The sequence below is a fragment of the Pelophylax lessonae genome (assembly GCF_965119305.1).
Source record: "Pelophylax lessonae genome assembly, chromosome: 3".
Taxonomy (NCBI): domain Eukaryota; kingdom Metazoa; phylum Chordata; class Amphibia; order Anura; family Ranidae; genus Pelophylax; species Pelophylax lessonae.
In genome coordinates, this window is record NC_138770.1 from 391,842,308 (window position 1) to 391,869,426 (window position 27,119).

The 27,119-nt window shown below is 42.4% G+C and overlaps 1 protein-coding gene across 3 annotated transcripts in view; it reads left to right on the forward strand.

Moving 5' to 3' along the window:
- Positions 1–27,119, forward strand: part of CRYBG1 (crystallin beta-gamma domain containing 1) — a 399,356-nt gene that overhangs the window by 334,168 nt on the left and 38,069 nt on the right. For all 3 annotated transcript variants that reach the window (XM_082249793.1, XM_082249795.1, XM_082249794.1), the window contains 5 exons: positions 1,401–1,448; positions 1,538–1,656; positions 5,170–5,320; positions 13,774–13,913; positions 22,695–22,821. In XM_082249793.1, coding sequence (XP_082105919.1) covers positions 1,401–1,448; positions 1,538–1,656; positions 5,170–5,320; positions 13,774–13,913; positions 22,695–22,821 — 585 coding nt within the window. The remainder of the gene's footprint in view (positions 1–1,400; positions 1,449–1,537; positions 1,657–5,169; positions 5,321–13,773; positions 13,914–22,694; positions 22,822–27,119) is intronic.

Sequence of the window (27,119 nt, forward strand, 5' to 3'; positions counted from 1 at the left end):
GCACTCTGCTGGACTACGCCAGGCACATACAGAGTCTTCCCTTTTGAGTCCTTAACATTGGTGCATGTTGAGCTCCAACCTGTGTCTCCACACTACACAGATCCCCACTGAGCAGGCAAGTGACGTCTCCCTCTCCGCTCTGTGTGCGGAGAGGGAGGTGTCAGAGCCCCATGCATCTCTATGGGGGAATCGGATGAGAGCGGACCGCCTGTCCGATCACATCCGATCCCCTGGACGGATGGAAAATAGGGTTTCCATCCGTCCGGATTTCACGGACAGGATCGGATGCAGATGGCAGCGGGTGTCAGCGGACATGTCTCCACTGACATCCGCTGCCCCATAGGGATGCATGGGGGATCCTATCAGATCCGTCTAAAAAACTGACAAGCGGATCTGATCAGATTGCTTGTGTAAAAGGACCCTTACTATATCCTGTAGCCAGTAACTTATTTGAGTTTGCAGTCTCTCAGCTGCATCCTCCCAGATTACCGCCTCTTTGTGGCCACAGGGCGACACTGCAGCCTTTCCAGACTCTTCAGTGGTGTTCCAGAACCTGGGGTAAGTAAACATCCCATGCTACACTTGACCACACTCCAAGCATGGTACTGGACGCTGAACCTCAACTCCTTGGCATTGAGGACAATGACTGGCTCTCTCTCCTTGCCACAGGATACCACTCTTGAGTAAGGACAGATAATTCATGTAGCATTTACTTCCTGGAATCCATCTGCCCTTAGTTCATGCACGAAGGAGGGTGTACTTAGCTGAGAGAGCCCCTCCTCCAGATGAAAGATAAAAATGCCCATGAACACTCCTGGGATGTATGACATCATTTTGGCCTTGGAAGGAAGCGACTGAAGAAATGGAAAAGAAAAAAAAAGGTTTAAAACAAGGAAATATAAATTACTTTCCTACCTGTTTATTAATGCTAGCAGCATAAGGATTAAAAATAGTTAACGTTAGTTGAGAGAGTGAAGTTCCACTTTAAATACCCCACCAAATGTAAAACCAATCTCACCAAATAGTGACATCATCACTAAAGTTAACACTTTAAAACAGTTAGGTCAGAAGTATATACAATATGTATATATGCTTTCTGAAACCCTAATTAACAGAAAATCATTGACATTTCTGTGATTCTTCATTAATTCCTGTGGAGGGACCCATTGTGCTCAGTTCTGGAATGCTCTTCAGCATACACTTTTACCACTCTAAAGATGTGCACGGTGCCTTGATTCAGCATCTTTTTATAGACATTTCTTATAATATGAATCTGCTATATTTTCATGCATGTTGATTTAACAATATTTGATTTAGCTTTAACAAAACTTTGTTTAGATAGTGCTGCCTCTTGTCTTTTTTATGAAATTGCGTAATATTTCAAAATGATATTGTTTTAGGTTCAGCCTCTGCAAGGTGCTGAAAAGATCAACCCTAGGCCAGGAAAGGTAAGCAAAAATGTTTGTTAATATTTTTTTCCTACGGTGTATCTATGTGAAAACACAATTAAAAGGTTGTCGGAATGTGTTTGTTTCAGTTGGTGATTCTCTCAGAAGCTGAGTATGGAGGTGCTGTATTTGAAGTGTTTGCTGACATAGCAGATTGTACTTCCTGGGAACTTTCTCCAACTATTTTCATCAAAACAATAAGAGGGTGGTAAGTTATGATTTATTCTTGAGATTGGGCTCTACATTATAACATCCAACTGACATGGCCTTTGAAACACTGTAATGAGCAATGTAAAATAGCCAGCATTTGCTGTCTTAGAATGGCCAAATACAGTGGGAAAATGTGATCCCCTGCAGATTTTGTAAGTTTGCCCACCTACAAAGAAATGAAGGGTCTATCATTTTTATCATAGGTGTATTTTAAATGATAGCGACAGAATATCAACCACAAATCCAGAAAAAATACATGATACAGATGTTATAAACTGAGTTGCAGTTCAGTGCGTAAAATAAGAATTTGATCCCCAAGTAAAACATGACTAAGTACTTGGTGGAGAAACCCTTATTGGCAAGCACAGAGGTAAGACATTTTTTGTGGTTGGGTATCTTGTGTTTGGTTACCAGGTTTGCACACATCTCAGGAGGGACTTTGGTCCACTCTTCCTTACAGATCTTCTCTAAATCCTTGGCTGATTTCTTGGCTGTCTCTTGCCAACTTGAGGTTTCGGCTCCCGCCATAAATTTTCAATAGGATTAAAGTCTGGAGATTGGCTAGGCCACTCCATGACCTTAATATGATTCTTCTTGAGCCACTCCTTTATTTCCTTGGCAGTGTTTTCGGTCATTGTCATGCTGGCAGACCCATCCACGACCCATCTTCCGTGTTCTGGCTGAAGAAAGAAGGTTCTCATCCAAGAGTTTACAATACACGACCCTGTCTATTGGCCCCTCAATGCGGCAAAGTTGGCCTGTACCTTTAGCAGAGAAACCGCTAAAAAGCATAATATTTCCACCTTCATGCTTGACTGTAGGGATGGTGCATTTTTCTTCCTCCAAAGCGAGTCAAGTTAATGCTAAAGAGCTCAATTTTGGTCTCATCTGACCACAGCACTTTCTCCCAATCCGTCTCTAAATCATTTAAATGTTCATTGACAAACTTCAGATGTGCCTGTACATGTTCCTTTTTGAGGAGGGGGTCCTTGCGGGCACTGCAGGATTTCAATCCATGGCGGCGTTGTGTGTTACCAATGGTTGGTTTGGTGCTTGTCGTCCCAACTGCCTTGAGATCATTCACAAGCTCTTCTCGTGTAGTTCTGGACTCATCCCTCGCTTTTCATGATCATTCTTACCCCATGAGGGGAAATCTTGCATGGAGCTCCAGACTGAGGGCGATTGATGGTTATTTTGTATTTTTTCCATTTGCAAATAATCCATTGTCTCCTTCTCACCAAGCTTCTTGCTGATGGTCTTGTAGCCCATTCCAGCCTTGTGCAGGTCTACAATCTTGTCCCTGATGTCCTTTGACAGCTCTTTGGTCTTGCCCATGATAGTGAGGTTTAAATGGAAGAAAAAGATTCTGTGAACAGGTGTCTTTTATACACATAATGAGTTGTCGTTTGGAGCACCTTCTTGAATTGACAGGACTAATCTGGGTACCACATGAGCACCTACTGTAGCCAGACTGTGGGAGCCAGAATTATTGTTGGTTTGGTAAGGGATCAAATACTTTTTTTACTCACTGAAATGCAACTTAATTTATAACATTTGTATCATGTGTTTTTTCTGGATTTTTGATTGATATTTTGTCTTTATCATTTAAAACACCTATGATAAAAATTCTAGACCCTGTATTCCTTTGTAAGTGGGCAAACTTACAAAATCTGCAGGGGATCAAAAATTATTTTTCCCACTGTATATAAAGGTTTTCTCTGATTTACTTTGTGGATCTCCATACAAGGAATGAAGCGTGCATTTACCATGGTTTTGTCTTTTTGTCACCTACCATGGTTTGACTTTTACATACCTGTTAAATTGCTGACTAGCTTTGTTTCTGATATTGCTATCCTAATATGTAATAGAACTCTCAGAATACTCTGCAAAACTATTACCAGTATACACATTACAGTCTGTTGAATCACAACAGGTGACTGGTTACATCTGAATGTGCAACCTAAACAGTGTCAACTTGCTTGCCTACCAGCATACTGAGTTATTGTTTGTGAAAAAAAAACAAAATCCTTGTCATGATATTTGGAGGATTTTTTACTTTTGATTTTGTATTAGTGTTCCACAAAGAGAAAGAAATGGTTATTTGCAGAAATCTTACTGGCTGGTCTTGTAGAGTACTGTAGAAATGTGTCAGCGTGTAATATATGGTAATTGCAGTCTGTAGTGCACATGTAGTGACGGTCATTGGAGCCGTACATCACAAAATGCATAGATCTGAGTCCCTGTGCACATAAGAGAGGCACTGACCTGAGCCACATACTGTATGCTTGTGTTTGCCATTGACATATGTAGGCCTAAAGCATTGCCTTGTGTCTGTAAAGGCACATCTGTCTTCCCATGTCCATTAGCCCTTATGTTTAATATCTTTTAACACTATCCCCTTGTATGATTTTCATATTCTTTTAAATAATAGCATTTTTATTTTTATGTAGCCTGAAGGCTATTACTCTGCAGTATAAAATGCTGGTTAGTCAGAAGTAGTCTTCAGGGTATGTTCTTTTGTGCAATGATCATGGAGGGCAGGATCCAGCAGACGTGGCAGGCTGCCATGACATAACCTGAGTCAGTCCTGGTACACAAACTCTGCACATGTAGCTGTAATGATGTAGAAAAGGATGCCATGGAAAACTCAAACTGACAAATACTGTGTTAATCCGTTACCTATTCAGGGGTTGGACAGCTGAAACTGGAAAATAGCTTTAAATCCATAGCAAGACACAAGGGATCTATTCATATTTCTGTCTTGGTTAGACCTCAATGAGTCATGTCATCCTCTGGTTTTACAGAGGAACTGTAGTCTTTTTGATGTTTTTTAGATATTAATCTAAATAGTCTGAGCCATATTAGAGCTTTTTTCCTGTGCATAGTTTTTTAATGATATAGTAGGATATATACTATATCTAATATAATAATTATGGGCTAGCTGCAATAGTTGTGCCCCTCTGATCCACGTCTTTCAGGCAAGGTCTTTGTGAAAACAGTAGACACTCTGCGGTCTCTAATCACAAAAATGGTGTTTCTGGTGTCCAGGGTAATCTTAGGCTTTAATAGGCTCTTCTGGAGCAGTTGTGCAAGCAGCCCATAGATTAAACAATTTATCTGCTGGCGGCTATAGACTCCGGCAGTGATCACATAAAAAAAAAAAAAACAATAAATAATCAGACAGGCTGGTTGTACTGAAGTCGATTGAGGGACAACCAGCCTGCCCATAGATGGATCGAATCTCGGCCAGTCACTGTTGAACTGGGCGAGATTCAATCGGTCTATGGCTGGCTTTATTATTCATAGAGAGGAAGTATTTTTTGACTCCAAAATTAGGATGATTGGGTTATGCTGACTGGTATCCTACCTAATTCATGCAAGGTTTGAATGGTAATGATAGGCCCACTTTAAACGAATTTAGCAGATGAAATGTTTTGATTCTTTACTCAGAATACGGCTTGTTTCATTTTGTATTAATGCATGTGTTGATTTATGAAACCTCTTTCTATAGTTGGATCATTTATGAACATCCTAATTTCGAGGGAAGAACCATTCCTATAGAAGAAGGTGACATTGAAGTTACTAATCCTTGGGGTGAAGAGCAGCAAGAAGAAAATTCTCCTAAACCTGTGGTGATTGGTTCATTAAGACACGTGATCAAGGTAAATAATACAATTCAGTATAGAAAGCCAGGCCCTTGTCTGTAATCAAAATGCTATACGATCTTCAAATGGTGTTATAATGATAGTTATTGTGTATTGCTGAAGTCCAGCTCCATTAAAAGCAGATTTCTGGATACAGTAGGGCAGAGATTGTTTCCAAACTAGATTTTTACTGCTGTCAATGACATTGGTCTACCATTCTAGCCAGCCTAAACCCTGGCACACACTTTTTTAACAAAAAAAATAAAAAAAACCTGTCAGCTCCAGTCGGAGCCGCTGTACTAACTATGCAAAGTTAGTATAGAGATCTCCCCTGCAGAACTAATTTTTTCTGACACGAAAATGCCCCCCCCCCCCTCCCCTCCAAAACACTCCGCCATCAGCTGCTGGGTTTCCAGCATGCTCAACCCATAGAAGCTGGCCAAACAGCCGGCTTCTGTCGGACCGGGTTTTCTTGAACCGGCCGATGTTTCCTGGCATTCGGCCCGTGTGTACGGGGCTTAAAGGTGTGCTCCATGTATTCCTGTGGAGTATCTGCTGGAGGAAATCGGCTACTTTTGTTATCTGTGTTCTCTAGTGCAGTGGTCCTCAACTCTGGTCCTCGGGGCCCACTAACAGGCCAGGTTTGCAAGATAACTAAATTACATCACAGGTGATCTCATTTGCTGCTCAGTGATTGCAGTATTCTAGTCTGCATCTCCCCAAGGTAATACTTACAATCTGGCCTATTAGTGGGCCCCGAGGACCGGAGTTGAGGACCACTGCACTAGTGAATTGTTCAAAGGAACATTAGGAAAGCTTATTTAAAGAGTATCCAAAGCCAAAATGTTTGTTGGAGTAATGTAAGGTTGGAACGTTTTGTCACTTTTTTTTTCTTTTTACTGTCCGTGTTCCCACTTAGGAGATTCATTCTCCCTATTTGTACTGCTGACAATTGCCAGTGTTAAATTAAAGTTATAGAAAATCCAATTTACAGTTGTCTGTCAAAGTGATTCTAATGGCATAACGTTTTTTAATCTAATGCATTCACTACATTAAGGTAAAAAACCTTCCGCTGTCAGCTTCCCCTCTATATACTTACCTGGCTCCTCTTTCAACCCAGTTATGTGCCCAAGAGCAGTATCGCTGCTCTCTCTCTTGCTTCTCACAGGACACAGAGGCAGCAGTGGCAGCCATTGGCTCCTGCTGCTGTCAATCAAATCATGTAAGGGGGTGGCAAGGCTGAGCCATGTTGTGTGTGTGTGTGTGTGTGTCTATGGACACACATAGCCCGGCTTGGGAGTGAGTCTGCATGTCTGCCCACATAGGAAGCGACTTGCAATGGGAGCAGACACAGAAGAGGAGGAACCAAGTACACCAGCAGGGGACCCCAGAAAAGCAGGTTTGGGGCCGCTCTGTGCAACGCTATTGCACAGAGAAGGTAAATACAACATGTTTATTATATTAATTTAAAAAAAAAAGCTGAGCCTTTACAATCACTCTAAACAGGAAGTGAAAGTAAATTTTCCAGTGGGACACCTGTTCCTATTTAAGCGTGGTTTCCCCTTACTTTGAGGAGATTTCTTTCACCTCCTGTTTTGTCTCTGGGGTGGAAAGGGAAGGAAGATTTCCCCAATGGGAGAAAAACCGCAAAAAATAAATAATAAACTTTTTGATTGAGTTGTACTTCATTGTGAAGAGAAGGCAGATCTGAGGATGAATTCCTCTGCCAAAGTCCACACTAAGGTAGCGGCTTATGGATCCTGCACCACTCTGTTATGTCTAAGTATGTGCAGCTGTAGGTGTTTGCTGTCCCTTAATGATAGGGTTCAGAACTTCAATAAGAAGACTTGGGGATTCAAACCCAATCTCATCCAAAATGCAGACATCTAAATGGCTGAAGTGAAAAGCTAAGTTGATTATCGGACACTGTTAGAAATAATATGGGATGGTAATCAAGCAACCAATCAAAAGACTTTCACTGACTGGACATCAGTAAATTGAATTCTGCTTGCTACTCTTTACGCAGTCCCTTAGTCATATTAAGGAGGAGAGCATATTTAAAAGAAGAAAAACTACCACAAGAGGACACAGTTTTAAATTAGAGGGGCAAAGGTTTAAAAGTAATATGAGGAAGTATTACTTTACTGAGAGAGTAGTGGATGCATGGAATAACCTTCCTGCAGAAGTGGTAGCTGCAAATACAGTGAAGGAGTTTAAGCATGCATGGGATAGGCATAAGGCTATCCTTCATGTAAGATAGGGCCAGGGACTATTCATAGGATTCAGATATATTGGGCAGACTAGATGGGCCAAATGGTTCTTATCTGCCGACACATTCTATGTTTCTATATTGCTTTATATTTTTTACAAATAAGATTAGTGTGTTTTATTTATAGCACCTCCAAAGACCCCTCCAGGTTATCTCAAACTTAATTCTAAAGACTTATGAAAGTGAGATATACAGTATCCCACAAAAGTGAGTACACCCCTCACATTTCTGTAAATATTTTATTATATCTTTTCATGTGACAACACTGAAGAAATTACGCTTTGCTTCAATGTAAAGTAGTGAATGTATAGCTTGTATAACAGTGTAAATTTGCTGTCCCCTCAAAATAACTCAACACACAGCCATTCATTTCTAAACCACTGGCAACAAAAGTGAGTACACCCCTAAGTGAACATGTCCAAATTGGGCCCTAAGTGTCAATATTTTGTGTGGCCACCATTATTTTCCAGCACTGCCTTAACCATCTTGGGCATGGAGCTCTCCGGAGTCCTCTTCCACTCCTCCATGATGACATCACGGAGCTGGTGGATGTTACAGACCTTGCGCTCCTCCACCTTCGGTTTGACGATGCCCTACAGATGCTCAATGGGGTTTAGGTCTGGAGACCTGCTTGGCTAGTCCATCACCTTTACCCTCAGCTTCTTTAGCAAGACAGTGGTTGTCTTGGAGGTGTGTTTGGGGTCATTATCATGTTGAAATACTGCCCTGCTGCCCAGTCTCTGAAGGGAGGGAGGGGGTCATGCTCTTCTTCAGTGGGTCACAGTACATGTTGCATTCATGGTTTCCTCAATGAACTGTAACTCCCCAGTGGCGGCAGCACTCATGCAGACCATGATACTCCCACCACCATGCCTGATTGTAGGCAAGACACACTTGTCTTTGTACTCCTCACCTTTTTGCCGCCACACACACTTGACACCATCTGAACCAAATAAGTTTATCTTGGTCTCAGACCACAGGACATGGTTCCAGTAATCCATGTCCTTAGTCTGCTTGTCTTCAGCAAACTGTTAGTGGGCTTTCTTGTGCATCATCTTTAGAAGAGGCTTCCTTCTGGGACGACAGCAATGCAGACCAGTTTGATGCAGTGTGCGGCATATGGTCTGAGCACTGACAGGCTGACCCCCCCACCCCTTCAACCTTTGCAGCAATGCTGGCAGCACTCATACGTCTATTTCCCAAAGACAACCTTTGGATATGATGCTGAGCATGTGCACTCAACTCCTTTGGTCGACCATGGCAAGGCCTGTTCTGAGTGGAACCTGTCCTGTTAAACCACTGTATGGTCTTGGCCACCGTGCTGCAGCTCAGTTTCAGGGTTTTGGCAATCTTCTTATAGCCTAGGCCATCTTTATATATAAAATTCTTTTTTTTGGGGGGCCTAATTGGACATTTTCACTTAGGGGTGTACTCACTTTTGTTGCTAGCGGTTTAGAGATTAATGGCCATGTGTTGAGTTATTTAGAGGGGACAATACATTTACACTGTTATACAAGCTGTACACTCACTACTTTACATTGTAGCAAAGTGTAATTTCTTCAGTGTTGTCACAAGAAAAGATCTAATAAAATATTTACAAAAATGTGAGGGCTATACTCACTTTTGTGAGATACTGTAAGTACTTGTGAATCTACTGTTTGGCATTAAAGCTCTTTAAATGCCACAGAATGATACACTAGATTCCTACTGCAACAGGTTTTTATAGCTAAACTATAGAAGCGTATCTGAGGCAGATTTTTTTTTAATGCTGGGTACTGTGGGTCAGAACAGCTTTATACTACATTATAGTAGGCTATATTGATTTATTCATGTCTATTCTTGTGGTTTTATGAGTCACTCAACCTTCTATGAGTCACTCATCCGTATTAGTCATTTGAAGGAACTCGAATTTCCTTTTTATGTCTTCCTGCAAAATTTGTATGTTTTTTATTTTTGGTTACCAAAACACTAATTGTAACTTGAAAACCAGGAACACTGAAAACGACTTATTCGTATTTGAGTTTGTATGTACAGTGTGTGTGTATATATATATGTGTGTGTGTGTGTGTGTGTGTATATATATATATATATATATATATATATACACACACACACAGTGGATATAAAAAGTCTACACATCCCTGTTAAAATGTCAGGTTTCTGTGATGTAAAAAATGAGAAAATGAGACAAAGATAAATAATTTCAGAACTTTTTCCACCTTTAATATGACCTATAAACTGTATAACTAAGTTGAACAACAAACTGAAATCATTTACGTGGAGGATGCAACCACGTTATTTTAGTTTTTTATTTTTCACCCCCTCCCCCCCCCCCCCCCTAAAGGTTTCTTTTTTAATTGAGTTGTACAGTTTATAGGTTACATTAAGCCTAGGTTCACACATATGCAATGCGCGAACCATCACGATTCTAGTGCGGGTTCCCACATCACATATCCTTGCAGACAGTTCACACAGCCCTCTGCAAACTGCTGTGGGTGTCAATACAAAGTTAATGACACCTCGAGATCGGTTCGCAGATCACAGTAAGAACTGTAAATTCGGACAGGAATCGGATCACATGGGTGTTAACCCCCTTGTGATTTGAATCAATTGCAGGGAAAAAAAAGGTTCCTGCACCTTTTTTGTGCAAATCCAATGCGAGTTCAGCCATACAACTGTATAGCTGAATTTGCATTTGCACAGACATCGCATATGTGTGAACCCAGGCTAAAGGTGGGAAAAGTTCTGAAATGATTTATCTTTGTCTCATTTTTTTTACATCACAGAAACCTGACATTTTAACAGGGATGTGTAGACATTTTATTATCCACTGTGTGTGTGTGTGTGTATGTATATACAACCTCTGCAGCAATGCTGGCAGCACTCATACGTCTATTTCCCAAGGACAACCTCTGGATATGGCGCTGAGCAAGTGCACTCAACTTCTTTGGTCGACCATGGAGAGGCCTGTTCTGAGTGGAACCTGTCCTGCTAAACCGTATTGGCCACCGTGCTGAAGCTCAGTTTTAGTGTTTTGGCAATCTTCCTATAGCCTAGGCCACATGTGTCAGCCACAGAACCCTGCTCGTATCCACGTCCCCTGGTCTTAGCATTCAGCAGGCTCAGGCAGATGAATCCTGCCCTCCTCTGGTCCTCCTCCAGAGCCAAGCTTTTTGCTTCCCAGCTCCTACCCCAGCTTCTTCCAGGCAGAAGGTTAGTGGGTTCCACTGTGATGTAAGGGAGGTTTGAGGACTCTTGACTTCTGATAGTGGGTGGGCTTTTGACATCTGATTTAAGGAGGGGGTGGGGTGCTCTGGACATCACGTCTTTCAGATACAACCGGCCCTTTCAGGGCAACCATATTGATGATGTGGCCCACAATGAAATTGAGCTTGACACCCTGAAGGCCCTAGGCCAGTGATGGTGAACTTTGGCACCTCCGATGTTTTGGAACTATATTTCCCATGATGCTAATGCACTCTGCAGTGTAGTTGAGCTTCATTGGAAATGTAGTTCCAAAACATCTGGGGTGCCAAGGTTCGCCATCACTGCCCTAGGCCATTGTTCTGTAGAGCAACAATTCTTTTTTTTCCGATCCTCAGAGAGTTCTTTACCATGAGGTGCCATGTTGATCTTCCAGTGACCAGTATGGGAGAGTGAGAGCGATATCACCAAATTGAACACATCTACTCCCCATTCACACCTGAGATCTTGTAACACCTAACAAGTCACATGACACTGTGGAGGGAAAATGGCTAATTGGGCCCAATTTGGACATTTTCACTTTTGTTGCCAGCAGTTTAGACCTTAATGGCTGTGTGTTTAGTGATTTAGATGGGACTGCAAATTTACACTGGTATACAAGGTGTACACTCGCTACTTTCCATTGTAGCAAAGTGTCATTTCTTCAGCGTTGTCATATGAAAAGATATAATAAAATATTTACAAAAATGTGAGGGGTGTACTCACTTTTGTGAGATACTGTATCTATCTATCTATCTATCTATCTATCTATCTATCTATCTATCTATCTATCTATCTATCTATCTATCTATCTATCTATCTATCTATCTATCTATCTATCTATCTATCTATCTATATTAGACCAAATACCAGGGGTTTACAGCACAGTGAGCATAACTTGCTCCAATAAAGAATAATTAATTCAGCAACTTCAGGCATCAAGTGCAATTTTAATAATTTTAAGCCCTGATGGGGTTGTTGTTTTGGCCTCCGAAATGCATTTGATTTTGGAATAAAGCTGTCATGCAAGCGTGGGGGGGGTCAGTGGAGACCCCCTTGCATGGAGAGGCAGCCTGTTTTTGAACCAGATACCACAACCAGACTACCATTTTTATCTTTTCATCAAAAGGACGATTCTAAGGCCCCTGAGCTATCCCCCTATATTCTACTGTTGCATGTAGGGATCTTTCCATTCCTTTTTTTGGATTTTGGAATAAAGCTGTATCTGGATATGTGAATTTTTGGTTTGACAGTTAAGTGTTGATTCCCTACATGTGTGTAGAAAACGTGGGAATGCACAGGTTATGGCCTTAGCCAGTACTGCTACACTTGCCATGCCCTCTTATGGGTTTTGCCCCACCCACTGGGGCTTTGGCAATGAGGTGGGAAGCTAGAGTAGGACTAGAGCATTTATCCATCATCAACCGTAAAGGAAAGAGGGTGAACAGGTGTGTGTGATTAAAATGAGAAAAAAGAAGAAAAAAGAAAAAAAAAAAGGGGGGGGGGGCAATGAGAGAAGAAAATGGGAAGTGAGAAGTAAAAATGGAAAAAAAAAAAAAAGACTGAATAGTAAGAATAGGGAAAATTGAAGATAAAAATATAAAGAAAGAAAAAGATTATGCTAGTAATAATAAAAAATAACAACATAGGTAAAAGGTAAAAAGAAAATGAATGAAGATGAAAAAAATAGAAAATAAAAATGAAAAATAATAAAACCAATAATAGATGAAAAAATGGGAAATACAAAATTAAAAGAAGGCATAAAATAACTATTTAGGGTCCTTTCACGCGGGCTTTTCGCCCGGCGGACTCGGTTTTGCTCAGCGGGGATCAATCCGCCGATCCCCGCTGAGCAGGCAGATGCTGCTTCTCCTTCCCCAGGCTCTTATGCAGCTGAGAACAGAGAGAATGTGATCACTTATAAAAAAGGAAAAAGGGTATTTATAATGTATTTTTATATTTATATAAAAATGTTTTGCCTTTCATTTCTATTTTAAAATGAATGAGTTGTTTTACAAGGTGATTATTTTACAATCACTTTAAGTATATAAAGATATGAAAAGATACATATGAAACATACATATGGTGTTTATTGGACTCTATATGTACAATAGAGTGAGGTTCAAGAAATTAGATAACAGCGTAAAAACGACGTTTGATCATCCTTTTCAAATACATCACAAAGGATGGCAGAGGTATTTCCTACATGCGCAAGCACACCTGATGCTCAGAAATGTTAATTATTAGCTGACATAATTTATTAGTCCTTGATGGCCATGCTAAAATGGTTAATTTATGTTCATGGAACGTTTATCCTTCGAAATTTGATCGTTCCATGATGGTAGTATCTTTTGCCATTCTGATAAATCGTTTTTATAAAACTCGCACAGCCGATTTTTCTGCTAGTGTATGGCCACTTTAAAGCTACATATAAACTAGAAGAATTTTGTTCAAAATGTTTTGTATTAAGAACGTTAGTTCAATTCTCTAATCTTTTGTGGGTTCAAGTTGTCATTAGTATTCAACCACGATGGGTGGTGCATACGAAACCCATGTAAAACGCATTTAAAAAGCAATGCGCGTATAACGCATCACACCGTAATCGTAAGATCCACTGCATTTATTATAAGATAATTTACAAAAAGATTCTTGCAAAATGAGTATTTAAAATCTAAAAACGATTTCCTTACTAAACCTCTCCCCCATGTGCTCATAATAGCTGACACTAGACAATCTTTTTGCTTTCACTCACCACTCGAGAATCTCTACTCCACACCCTAACTCAAAAATGATAAGTATTTACAGTACATAGAAATGTAAGGATGCATAGCACAGATTTCTCAGTGGATTTAAAAAATGACTCACAGTAAGCGCTATTCTGTGTATCTTTGGAATGCAAGTACATTATATCTGTTTTAATAACAAAGACCCTAATGTGGAAAATTGCGTTTTCTTGTAGGATTACAGAGTTTGCCAGATCGACCTGTTCACAGATCCAGGAGGTTTAGGAATCATGACCTCATATGTTGATGATACAGAAGAGCTGCAAGTGTATGGCAGGCTGCAGAGAACATGTTCCGTTAAAGTGCATTGTGGAGTGTAAGTAACAGAATTTATCAGAACACCTAAATAAGTTGTTTTTTTTTTAACATGGCATTGCATTTGAAAACATTGGGGGTGATTTGGTAAAGGCAAATAGACTGTTTGCAATGTAAGTTGCACTTTGCAAGGGGATTTTCCCTAGAGATTGGTGAATAAGATGAAGCTCTGCTGACTTCTATCATCCAACTATGTTCTAGAAAAAAATGCATTTTTTTTTTTTTTTACATTTTCTTGCACGTGATTGGCTATTTTTTGCAAAGCGAACTGCATTCTCTTGGGAAAATTAGTTCACAAAAGGAAACCTTCCTTTCAAAGTGAATACCCTATTTGCCTTTAGTAAATCAACCCAATTAACTTAAAGTCACGTGGAAAGCAGTAGTTAAATTGTATAGCATTATAGCAGCGTTTTCTCAGCGGTGATTGAAATATGGGTTCACTTTATATTTGTATTTTGTTTGCTGTCAACAAATTTTCTGGTTAACAGGCTTCAAATTGCCCAGATTCACAGTTACATTAGTGATTTCAATGGTGATGAGATTTACGAACGCTGTTCTTAGTCCTGGTTCACAGTGGTGCGGTGACAGACATCGCATGTGATTCGCAGAGCTATACTGTCTGCAAGAGCTTAAGGTGCAAATTCATGTAGAGGCAAATTGTTTGCGCCCCATTTTGAAGATTTTTTTCTTTTTTCAGGCAACAGTAAATGAGAGGAAATCATTAAAAAGTGTGAAAAATTCCCTGCTCAAATAGCTGTCCTCCCGTTCTCCTGGGACAATTTGGGCAAATTGCTTTTACTTCTTGATCTGCTGACCGCTTTAAAGTTTTAACTTTTCCATCACTTTCTGTCCCAGTAACAATGGTCACCAGGACAAATTGAGAGACGGAATCTACCAGCAGGGTCAGCAATAGAAACATTCCCTACCCTATCCAAACATAAAAAGAGTTTTGGTTCTACATAAACTTTTAGCATATGGAGGCACCAAGACAGCTGTGTTGACTGTATGTACAGTAACTGCTGCACTGTTTTGTATGGCTTATACAAAGTAGTACTTTACTTTGTAACTATATAGTTACTTGCTTTGACATTTACCATAATGATGGTCTATGCTTACTTGCTGTTGTAGTACAGCTTTTCTTGAATAAGATCAATAATGTAGAATGTGTCATTTGTTTAAATAACCATGTTCCTTTGTTAGATTAATCAATGTTTGGTGAGACGGCTGGTTTAGCTTTGTATAAATCACAGTAATGTACAGCACTTGTGGCAATTCCCTCACAGTTATAGAACTGCATTAACTGTTGAAACATACATTCCCTGCATTTGTTTTTAACTGAAGTACTGAAGCAAATAGTGAAGTGGAACTTGTGCCCTGAACAGATTAACATTACTCCCCTAAGAGATGAATAGGGGAAGAGTTTGTTCAAAAGAGTATTGTTCTGCAGAAAAGATGCTGCTGTCTTTTTTTTTTTTTTCTTTTTTTTCCATTTTCCCCAAGGCGATTTCCCGACTTTGTGTATTTGGTCATATTAAAGCCTCTTTTTAAAATGCTGATTGATTTGCTGTACAGACTGACCTAATTAATTCAGTACCAGTCTTCAAATATGTACCAGTCTGCATACAGTACCTTCCAACTTTAGAATTTGAGAATGAGGGACACCTTAAAGAGATAGTGACCTGTGGCACGCTATGGGAGCCGCAGCAAAAGTAGGTGTAGCCAAACTGTTAATCGTGGGTGTGGCTAAAGATGCACAGTTAAACAAAACCGAGCCTTCATTGTACCTACAAAATATGCTTTGATTGCTGTGCCACAAGACACATACCCCCCCCCCCCCCCACTCCTAGTTTACACCAGACCCCCTATACCCCCTGTACTCCTAGATAACACCTGAACTCCTCCTGTATCACACACTCCTAGATAACCGCAGACCCCACTATACCCCCTGTACTCCTAGATAACACCAGACCGCTCTGCCCCTCACCAGACCCCCTATACTCCTAAATAGTATTTAGCTCCTTGTACTCCTGAAGGTAGTATGAGTTCACCTTCTGTCCCAGTCACCTCCAGCCCAGCACAGAGCCCCCTTGTCTGTTTCATTTCCCCATTCCCAGAGTCAGAGCCCCCAATTATCAGAATCAGATCCCCCTATAGTTGATGTCAGACCCCTCTTATTAGTGGAGTCAGTGGCCCATGTCTCATCTGTCCTTTGTGAGTAATGACAGGAGGGAGGAGGCAGCAACTGAGCTAGTCTCACCAGTTCCAGGACTGGGGTGGAGGAGGCGGTAGAATGTGTGTGAGAGCCATAAAGGTAACTGCTGTCCTCTGCTCCCCACCTGTCATCACCAACCCACCCCACTGACAGCATACATTCCACATTGTTTTCTATAGATTAACAGGAGGCTTTCTGTCACTGAGACAGCTCCCAACCAAAACTTAAAAAGGGTTAGAACCCCTGTGTGCTATTAGGAAAGTTTACTGCAAACCTGGCAGACATTGTTTATTCCTTCCCATGCTTAACTGGTTTTCCGTCAAATGTATTTATGAAAGACAAGATGACCTCATCGGGCACAAGATGTCAATTGCTAAAGGTTTCAGTACTGTGTCACATGCGGTCTTATATATCCCTGCCCCTAAAATATATTTGTGTTTCCAAATGTAATAAGAGTTGTGTCCCAAATAAAGAATGAAACAATACACTATTTGTAATTGGGGGGGGGGGGGGGGTAGAGAGACCCCAATAATTGCAAAGCAGTTTGAGGGAGGGGCAGATGCTCCACTGACCCGGAATTCTCACTGGGTACAGTGTGTTAGAGCACACATTGCACCCACTGATGATACTTCCACTGAGTGGAGCCCATTGCCGGGACACGTTTCTTGGCTTCAGAACTCCAGCCAAGATCTGCAGGACCCCAGGAATTACTTGAAATTTTGGGATGGTCCAGTGGAATCCGGTATGGTTGGGAGTTATGCTAGTCTGTACCGAGTTTGTTTATTTTTGCTAGCACTTATCATTTCTCACATGACCTCTCCACCCTGCCTGCATAATATTGTAGTACACCCTAATTCTTGCTACCAGCATTGTTCATCCTAAAATGACCTTCATCTGAATAACCTCAATTCACCATTCACAACTAACCTCTCTGCCATGGTTCGAGGTCAAAGACCAATGGGCACTTATCGACATAAAATGTTAAGGGGGGACTTAACTGTACCAAGGACAGGGCCTCTATTTAAGTCCCCCTGGTGACCGTTAAACTTCAAGGGCACACTTTGGTTATTGTAAGAAGGGCTTGGAAAGGAAATTTTTGGGAGGATCTATCAGTAAATTATTATGCAGATGAAGAAGGGAACGAAAGAGCTGCTTGGGAGCATTGATACTGGTAGTGGAAATAAGGTAAAATTTCCACCTAAAGATAAATGTTTTGGATACTTTTATTAAGCCTCTATTTTAGCATATGGGCACTGGTAAATATTTATTTTTCTTTTGTTCAATGACGGAGATAGCACCATAGGATTCTTGACCATTGGTTTATACTGCCCCCTACAGGAGTAGGACACGAGGCAGAAAAAAGAACTTTGCTATGCCTATGGTCAGTCCCAGGTGGTATACTGCCCCTCTCTGCTATAGGTCCTCAGTTTTTTATTTTCTGCCTAATCATGGCATTTTTTTTCCTATTTAAAGCGGAATTCCAGCCTCAAAAACAACTTTGGCCCATCCGCTTGCTAAAAATCACCCAAAAAAGAATTGGATAATCCTGTTTTTTTCATTTGCTTACCTTGTTTTTGAAGAAAATATACTTACCTTCCTTCCATATCCTCCCTCCGCGGCCCGTGCGTCTCTTCATGCTTGCATTGACTCCTGGGAGCTGAACGTCATCGATCCCAGGAGTCAATGCGCCTGCACCGGCCCCGCTTGTCACTTCCGGTGCAGGCGCATCATTCCCTGCTAAACCGCTTCTGGGCATGCCCAGAAGCTGTGCAGGGATAACGCGCCTGCCCCGGAAGTGACGAGCGGGCTGGTGCAAGGCATTCTGGGACCGAAGAGGACACCGAAGAGGACGCCGTGGCTTCAGCTGCCAAAACTTGAGATGGCAGTGCTGGACAAGAAATTTTCAAGGTAAGTATTTCTTCTAAAAGGTAAGTGAAACCTGGGAAAGTTCAGAGGCTATCATTGCTGCAATGCACTAGCCCTGACTGTCCCGGGGGTATTTTTATCTAAAAAAAAAATTTTGAGGCCAGAACTCCGCTTCAAATGGCTTTTTTTTCCTTTTGTTTTTTTCCTGCGAGATCTACAATCAACTGCCGGACTGGGCTACGGGCTGGATAATCTAGATCCAGTGGTCACCACCGCTCCGCACTAGGTCGGCCCCAACATAGCCCCACTGGACGGGGGCTGGCCTGCGAGTTAAATGCCTCGTGAGGTCGCCTACGACCAGGTCTCGGCCCGAGTCACAGCGTTCCTCCTGGCCAACAGCCCCCCCATTTAGAGGTTCTGTCTGGAGCGCCTGCTTCCCAGTATGGTAAGTAGCTTTCCCCCTTCTCCCCCTGGAGGGATTTGGGGTGGATGTGGGCTCCTCCCTGGGATGGTCGGACCCTTAGGTTCCCCTCCTTCCCATTAGACCCCCCTGTATTCTAGTGGTCCTTGGGTCAACTGGCCCCCTATCCATCCCCCCCCCATCTGGGGTAGCGGGGTGGTCTGGGATAAATCTGGGGCTGGGTATGGTGCTGTATTGGTGGTGGGGGCACGGGGGGGTACGCCCCCGGCAACTGGGCTACCAGCTGGGGGCAGGGACTGTACCTGTGTGGGGGCCCTGTGCCCAGTTCCCCCCTTCCCTCAAGTTTCGGGCCTTAGCCCCAGGGATCCCTCCTGGGTCCCTGGGACCCTCGTGAATCTGCGGCTGGTGGCCATTTTGTTATAGCCTGTTCTAGTCTATGGCAGGCGGATATGTTTGTGTAGTCTGGTGGCCATTTTTAGTTGGTCCTGGGCTGGCATACATACAGAGCAGCGGCATTTACAGAGGAGCCTCTGGGTGGCGATTTCGGCTGTGGGGGGCCCTCCTTTTCCCCTGGTGCTGAATCCTGGGTCCTTCCTTACCCTGGAAGCTGCATGTAGAGCAAGTGCTATCCTGGTGCAGCCAGTGCCTTTCTGGTGGGGTGGTGAGTTTGGTGGGGTCCTCCCACTCTCTCCTGCAGGATTGTGGGTTGCTCTGTTGCTGGCGACCTGGTGGTGCTACCAGCGCGGTGGGGGTGTCCCTTGGCAGTGTTAAACACGTTTTGTGGGGGTCTCCCTCTTTCCTAATGGAGTCCTTGTAGCATGTTTCCCCACCGGACCATTGATGTATTGACAGCAGTCCTGGAGTCCTTTGTGTCCTGGGTGGAGGTGGCTTTTGGTTGGCGGGCTAGCAAAAAGCAAACCCCCCCCGCCTTCCCCTGCCTCATCTGTCTCCTCCGATCCTGAATCTGATTCGGCCGCCGCGGACTTGGCCCATCCTCCGCGGTCTGTGGCCACAAGCCCTAACTTCTCTGATAGTGAGGATGACTTCTCCACACCTGTAGCTGTGCACGAAAAGGGGCTGGAGGGAACACTGATTGTGTCTGTGCATGAAACTTTAAAAATGGAGGATGCAGCTGAAGCGGCTGTCCCCTTTGACACTCACAAGCCGTCTAGAGCAGCAAAGGTGTTTCCTTTTCCCTCCAATTTTGACAGATTTGTCGCAAAAGAGTTGGCGGTTCCAAAATGCTTTGTAATGAGGTACCCCCTTGATGAGTCCCCCCTTAAAAAGTGAACTGTTCCAACGGTGGTGGATTCCCCCGGTTTACAGGTTGAATAGGGCGATAATGATTCCGGTTGAGGAATCGCCAACTTTTAAGGATCTGGCTGACAGAAAAGCGGTAGCTGTGGCCCGCAATATGTTCACTGTTGCAGATGCGGCTCTTAGGCCGGTCTTCACCATTGCCCTGGTGTCACAAACTCTTACCGAGTGGGCGCCGTGACCTGGAGGCTAAAAACTTTCCCCCTGCCTTTGCTGAACTGGCAGACCAGTTGGTCCAAGGGCTGCAGTTTATCTGTGATGCGATGCCTCTTTGAAAGCAGCTCCCCTGGTTTCTAGGCTGTCTGTTTCGGCATTGGTACTTAAGCACGTATTGCGGCTTAAGTGTTGTTCTGCGGACCAGACCTCTAAAAAGGCTTTGACTGATTTACCTTTTCAGGGAGATCGCCTGTTTGGGGCTATTCTAGATGACCTCATTAAGAGTCTCACAGGGGGAAAAAGTACTTTTCTTCCGCAGGCTGGTAAGGGTAAGAAACCTCATCGCAGACGTGGCCCGTCCTTCTTAGCTCACAAGAAGTTTTTTCCGTCCCTCAGGGTCCTCCGATAAGGGTTCAAAACCTTTCAAGTCCTCCTCGGGAGGTTCCAAGCAGCCCTTGTCTGGCAAGCTAAGAGCGGGATTTTCTAGGCCCGTGGACAAGGCTCCTTCAGCATGAAGGTGTGCCCTCACCTGTGCCTGGAGTGGGGGTAAGTCTTCACTGGTTTCCGGGCCCATGGACCTCCTCAGTACAAGAAAAATGGGTCCACAAAGTGATACGGTCTGGCTACAAGATCGAGTTTCATTCTTAACCTTGGTTTCTTCGTTCCTTGGTTTCATGGATTCTTTCCCTGGACCGATTGCAAGCTCTCTTTACGGCAGGACAAGACCTGCTGCTTCAGGGTGGGATTGTCCCTGTTCAGGCCTCGGAACAGTTAAAAGGTTTTTATGCACACCGGTTTACGGTCCCAAAGAAAGAGGGCAAGGTACGTCCGATTCAAGATCTCAAGTCCCTGAACTGCATTGTGCGGGTACAGAAAAGGAGTCCATTCGGACAGTTGTGGCGTCCCTATATCAGGAGGACTTTCTTGCCTCTATCAACATCAAGGATGCTTGCTTGCACATTCCAATCTGTGTCCACCACCAGCGCTTCCTCCACATTGCTGTGGGAGAGGAGCATTATCAGTTTGTGGCTTCACCATTTGGTCTCGCCTCAGCCCCTCGGGTCTTCACAAAAGTGTTGGCTCCGGTTCTAGCATTGCTACGTCAGTGGGGGAATTGCAGTACTGGTTTACTGGAAGATCTCTTGTGAGCAGAGTCCTCTTCGGTTCTGATGAACGACATGGAGATCACTATACAGACCTTGAAGGAGTACGGTTGGCTGCTGAATTGCCAGAAGTATGCTTTGATTCTGTCCAGAAAATTGGATTATCTGGGTCTGACTCTGGACTCCACTCTAGCCCGAGTGTTTCTTCCTCTGGACAAATTTCAGAAGTTGCATGCTGCGATTCATCTCCTGCTGTCCAGCAGATGGTTATCCCTCCAGACTTGCATGTGGGTGTTGGGCCTGATGGTGTCTACTAGGGCTGCTGAATATAATCGCCGAATCGATGCATCGCGATGCGACCCTTCACGATTCTGCATCGATTCGGGGTGGTTGAATAATCGATTACCTAATGACGTCACTTCCGGGGGCGGGGACAGAAGTGACATGGCGGCGCTGGCCGGGCTTGTGGGATATGGAGCTCCTCCTCGCGGCATGGGAGAGGAGGAGAGCGGAGCTATCAGTGCTCTCTCTGGCCCCGGGATACACACGGAACGCCCACTTAGCACGCTGCTGCCCGACCGCCCGCTCTGATAGCCCGGCTGCCCGAAGTCGCGGCCTTCCCAGCTCGGTACACTTCTGTTAGCGGTGCGGTTCTCGGCAGACAGCCTGAGTTGACCGCAGGGGAGTGAGGAGGCCCTGCTTTCCGCCTGTACCGTGCACTGCACTAGTCCGAGCTCCAAATTCCCGACATGAGGCTCATCACCCAGGACCTGTCCGAGCCCTACTCATACACCTACCGCTACTTCATCCACAACTGGCTGCAGCTCTGCTTCCTGGTAAGTCGGGGCACTACAGGGCCCAGCATTCCTCCTTACCAGGGCCTGCTATAATACAACTAGGGGCACTACAGAGCCAAGCATTCCTCCTTACCAGAGCCTGTTCTACTACAACTAGGGGGACTACTTCAGACTCTGTAGTCCCCCTAGTTGTTGTATAACAGGCCCTGGTAAGGAGCAATGCCCTGGATGTAGTTTGGGTGTACCTGGCAGCTACGGAGTCTTTTCGGAGGTCAGACTCACTGTTTGTGCTCACAGATGGGCCAAGAAAAGTCCGCTTCTTCTTCAACCATTTCCAGATGGATCAGATAGACTGAGTAGATTTGTTTGCATCTGCGGATGCTTCCTTTGGTTGCAAGGTTTTGCAGGCTGCTGTTTAGAGGGTCTAGGCCCTCTTTAGGGTGTATTGTTCAGGTGGGCTCCAGTTGTTTTTTGTTGAGCTCCTGTTATCTGGTTTGCTACTCTTTAGCCTTGAGATTTGGTACGTCCCAATAGTCAAGAGTTCTATGGGGCTATGTCCGTCAATGAATGAAAGTAAAATGTGATTTTTGACTTAATCGTAAAATCCATTGCTCTGCGTTCATTGACAGACACCACACCCACCCCGCTTTGAAGCTGTAATACTTCTGACACTAATTGTAACAAAACTGAGGACTTATAGCAAAGATGGGGAGTATACCACCTAGGACTGCCCATAGTTCTACATAGTCAAGTTCTTTTTTCTGCCTAGCGTCCTACTCCTGTAGGGGACAGTATAACCCAATGGTCAAGAATCCTATAGAGCTGTGTCAGTCAATGAACGCAGAGAAATGCATTTTAAGGTAAGTCACAAATCCCAATTTTCTGACTAAACCTCTCTTTTTATATATAGATGGCTAATCTATGAGGAACCTGCATTTCAAGGGATACCCTTTATACTGGAGCCTGGAGAATACCCTGACCTGTCATTTTGGAATACTCAAGAGGCTTACATTGGATCACTGAGGCCTTTAAAAATGGTGAGATCCTTGTATTAATTGTTTTAGCTCAGTTGCTATAGATATTGAAACCAAAACCGTTAAAGTAAAGCAAAATTATCATTTTTTTTTTTTTTTTTAGTTTTGGATAGAGTGAAAAGGGGTTTGGAATGCTTGTAAGTTTTTTTACCTTGAGGCTGTCTCTGCCCCCCGTTAAGGAGATTCACACTCTCTATTTGTTCTATTTACCATTATCATTGAAAGTGAAAGTAAAAGAAAATGCCAAATTTTGGGTTGTCACCAGAAAAGTAATAGAGGGAAATCTTCCAATGGGGACACTAGTTCTGGTGACCTGAGGATCCCCAGGAATTCCCTGAATTTGCAGTGATTTCCTCTCACTTCCTGGCTATAGGACAGGAAGTGAAGGGAAATCCCTGAAATGAGACACAGATGGCAAAAAAAATTTGACAGAGATTATAACTCTCCCTTACTCTATCTAAAATGAAAAAAAAACTTTTGCCTTTAGTTCTACTTTAAATTAATTGTGATAGTAAACCTTTTGCATGTTTAATTCCTAATACTTGGCTAATGAAAGCAAGCAAGCAAAAATGTTACTCTCTGTATCCTCTTGAGCATTGTCACTGGGACTAAAAGAGAGAAGGGTGGATAAAAATCAATGATTTTTTTTTTTATCTTTATCAAATTTATTTTATTAAAATGCTTTTGGAGAAAAAGCTATCTAAAGATAGTTTTCTTTTAAAGATTAATTAATAATTCAGTTTATTCAGCATGAAATGAGCTTAGTTATGTAGCATGAGGCTGTATGCAATATTCTGCAATATTCACATTTTTAGAAAACAAATTCAATAAATCCAAGCTCTGCAAGCTAAGATAGCATGCACTGCATTGATGCATTAACGCAATTTCACAGTAACCATGAGATAAAACAAAGTTCAGGAATTTTCCTTTATCCTATTGTTTTGCAAATCTATGTACACTACAAACTGTATGATTGAATCTGTTCTGATAATGCTGTTTTACTTACATGACCGCTTATTATTCTGAATAAGAGACCTTAATTTTGTTTTCAAATAATAAAGATTCTAACTACCAGCAAGAATAAGTCCATACGTTTAAAGGGCACCCGCATTTCAGATCCATCTTCGCAGTGCCTGTTAGCAGGTATCCACTCACCTGCTGCCGCCACGTCCCTCACCTTGTTGTGTCACTGCCACATCATCAGCCGTCCCAAATTAATGGGACTGTCGGTGAGTCAACAGCGAGTCAGAGGAGAAGCCGCTGCGGGACAGAGATGACAGTTGCTCTTTAAAAATTATGATTTAAATTGAGTTGATTTAAATCAAGTCTTTTTACTAGTGATTTAAAACATTATTTAAATCGTGATTTAAATTAATGTAACTTGATTTAAATCAAATTCACCTTGAGAGAGAAAGTCCAACATTTTTGGAACAGGAAAAAAGGGTATATTTTCCAGTATGGACTCTTGTTCTTTTAACAATTTTCTATGAGAGAAATTCCCTGTTCAGGACAGGAATGGAAGGGAAATCTCACCAACTGGATGTACACAGCAGAAAATAATCTCACATGTTTTAATCCTTCCTTACACTGTCTTTATACAGTGCATTGAAAGAGTATTCATACCCCTTGAAATTTTCCACATTTTGTCATGTTACAACCAAAAATGTAAATGTATTTTATTGGAATTTTATGTGATAGACCAACACAAATTGGCACATAATTGTGAAGTGGAAGGAAAATGATAAATGTGTTTTTTTTATTTTATTTTTTACCAATAAATATCTGAAATGTGTGGAGTGCATTTGTAATCAGTCCCTTTTACTCTGATATCCCTAACTAAAATCTAGTCACCCAATTAGTAAATAGAGTCTACCTGTGTGTAATTTAATATCAGTATAAATACAGCTGTTCTGTGAAACCCTCAGAGGTTTTAGAGTACCTTAGTGAACAAACAGCATCATGAAGGCCAAGGACCACACCAGATAGGTCAGGGATAAAATTGTGGAGAAACTTCAAGCAGGGTTAGGTTATATAAAAAAATATAAGCTTTGAACATCTCACAGAGCACTGTTCAATCCATCATCCGAAAATGAAAAGAGTATGACACAACTGCAAACCTACTATTGTCATAGAAGACATGTTCGTCCACCTAAACTGATGGTACCTCTGAAGGAGCTGTAGAGATCCACAGCTCAGGTGGGAGAATCCTTCCACAGGACAACTATTCGTCACGCACTCCACATATCTGCCCTTTATGGAAGAGTGGCATGAAGAATGCCAGAGTTGAAAGAAAGCCATAAGAAGTCCCATTTGCAGTTTGCGAGAAGCCATGTGGGGGACACAGCAAACATGTGGAAGAGGGTGCTCTGGTCAGATAAGACCACATATTAACTTTTTGGCCTAAAAGCAAAATGCTATGTGCGTCGGAAAACTAACACTGCACATCACCCTGAACGCACCATCCCCACCATAAGACATGGTGGTGGCAGCATCATGTTGTGGGGATCCTTTTCTTCAGCAGGGACAGGAAGCTGGTCAGATTTGATGGGAAGATGGATGGAGCCAAATACAGGGCAATCTTATAATAAAACCTGTTAGAGTCTGCAAAAGACTTGGATGGAGGTTCACCTTCCAGCATAAAAAACAACCCTAAACATACACCCAGAGCTAAAATGGAATGGTTTAGATCAAAGCATATTCATGTGTTAGAATGTCCCAGTCAAAGTCCAGACCTAAATCCAATTACGAATCTGTGGCAAGACTTGAAAATTGCTGTTCACAGATGCTCTCCATCCAATCTGACACAGCTTGAGCTATTTTGCAAAGAAGAATGGGCAAAAATGTCACTTTCTAGGTGTGCAAAGCTGGTAGAGGCAAACCAAAAAAGACTTGCAGCTGTAATCGCAGCGAAAGGTGGTTCTACAAAGTATTGACTCAGGGAAGCTGAATACAAATGCACTGAAGGGAGAAAACGCTGCTCCAGGTGTGTGATGGTAGCTTAGAGGTGGAATATCCCATAGAGTGCTAGCCCCGGCCCGCCTCCGTGGAAAACTTGTAAGAAAAGAAACGGCCGCACATCCAGGAATTCCAATTGCCTTTAATTTCCAAAGTGATGACAAAGTGATGACACCAAAGACACCAACATAGGGTCACGTAGATGCGTTTCACACATGCATCTTGTGCTTAATCAAGTAAGGATTAAGCACAAGATGTATGTGTGAAAAGCATCTACGTGACCTTATGTTGGTGTCTTTGGTGTCATCACTTTGCCATCACTTTGGAAATTAAAGGCAATTGGAATTCCTGGATGTGCGGCCGTTTCTTTTCTTACATGAATACAAATGCACGCTGCTCTCTTCAGATATTTATTTGTAAAAAAGTTCGAAAACCACTTATCATTTTCCTTCAACTTCACAATTATGTGCCACTTTGCGTTGGTCTATCACATATAATCCCAATGAAATACATTTACGTTTTTGGTTGTAACATGACAAAATGTGGAAAATTTCAGGGGATATGAATACTTTTTCAAGGTACTGTACAAACTAAACCTACACTTTAAACAGTAGTTAGTTATGAGATTATAGTCATGACTACAAGTCAATAAAGTGTATCTTTTTTGTTTTGGGTAGAGTAGGGAATGGTTAGAACTCCTGTTAGGTTCCTACTATTTTCAGTGTTCCTACTGAGGAGATTTACTCTGTGTGTCTTTGTCATAGGAACAGAAAGTAGGAGGATATTCAAAAGGGTAATATTTTTTGGTTCTAACCATTCCCTATTTAAAACTTAAATTTCATTTTTTTTTTCATATTTGAATAATAAATATGTTTAAACACATCCTAACACATCTGGTAAACTTGCATGCTCGTGCCTGGAGAGAGGGAGGCCACTTCATGCCTAAGCTGTCTTAGGATAAAACAGGCAGAATACTTCATCTTGGTCATCAAATGCCCTCCCTGGGCAAGGGGCATCAGAGAGGGTCTACAGACATACTTATGTTCCCCGATGCAGTTGTAAATGACTGAATTGGACAAATACCTCACCAGCAGGGTGAGCCCACCTTTAATGTTGAAGAACTTTAGTCTGCACAGTTACAGTTAAAGAAATGCCACTATTTAAAGACAGAGTTGGTTACGGACTGATTATTTATTATAGGGTCTCTCTACTTTTGCACATTATTATTTTTTGCACTTAAACAATTTTGTGTATAAAACCTAGGCTGGTAAAGCGCCAGGCCCCGTGAAAACCTTTATTTTATTGTGTATATGCTATTTACTAAAGTATTTTTTTTTTTTCTACAG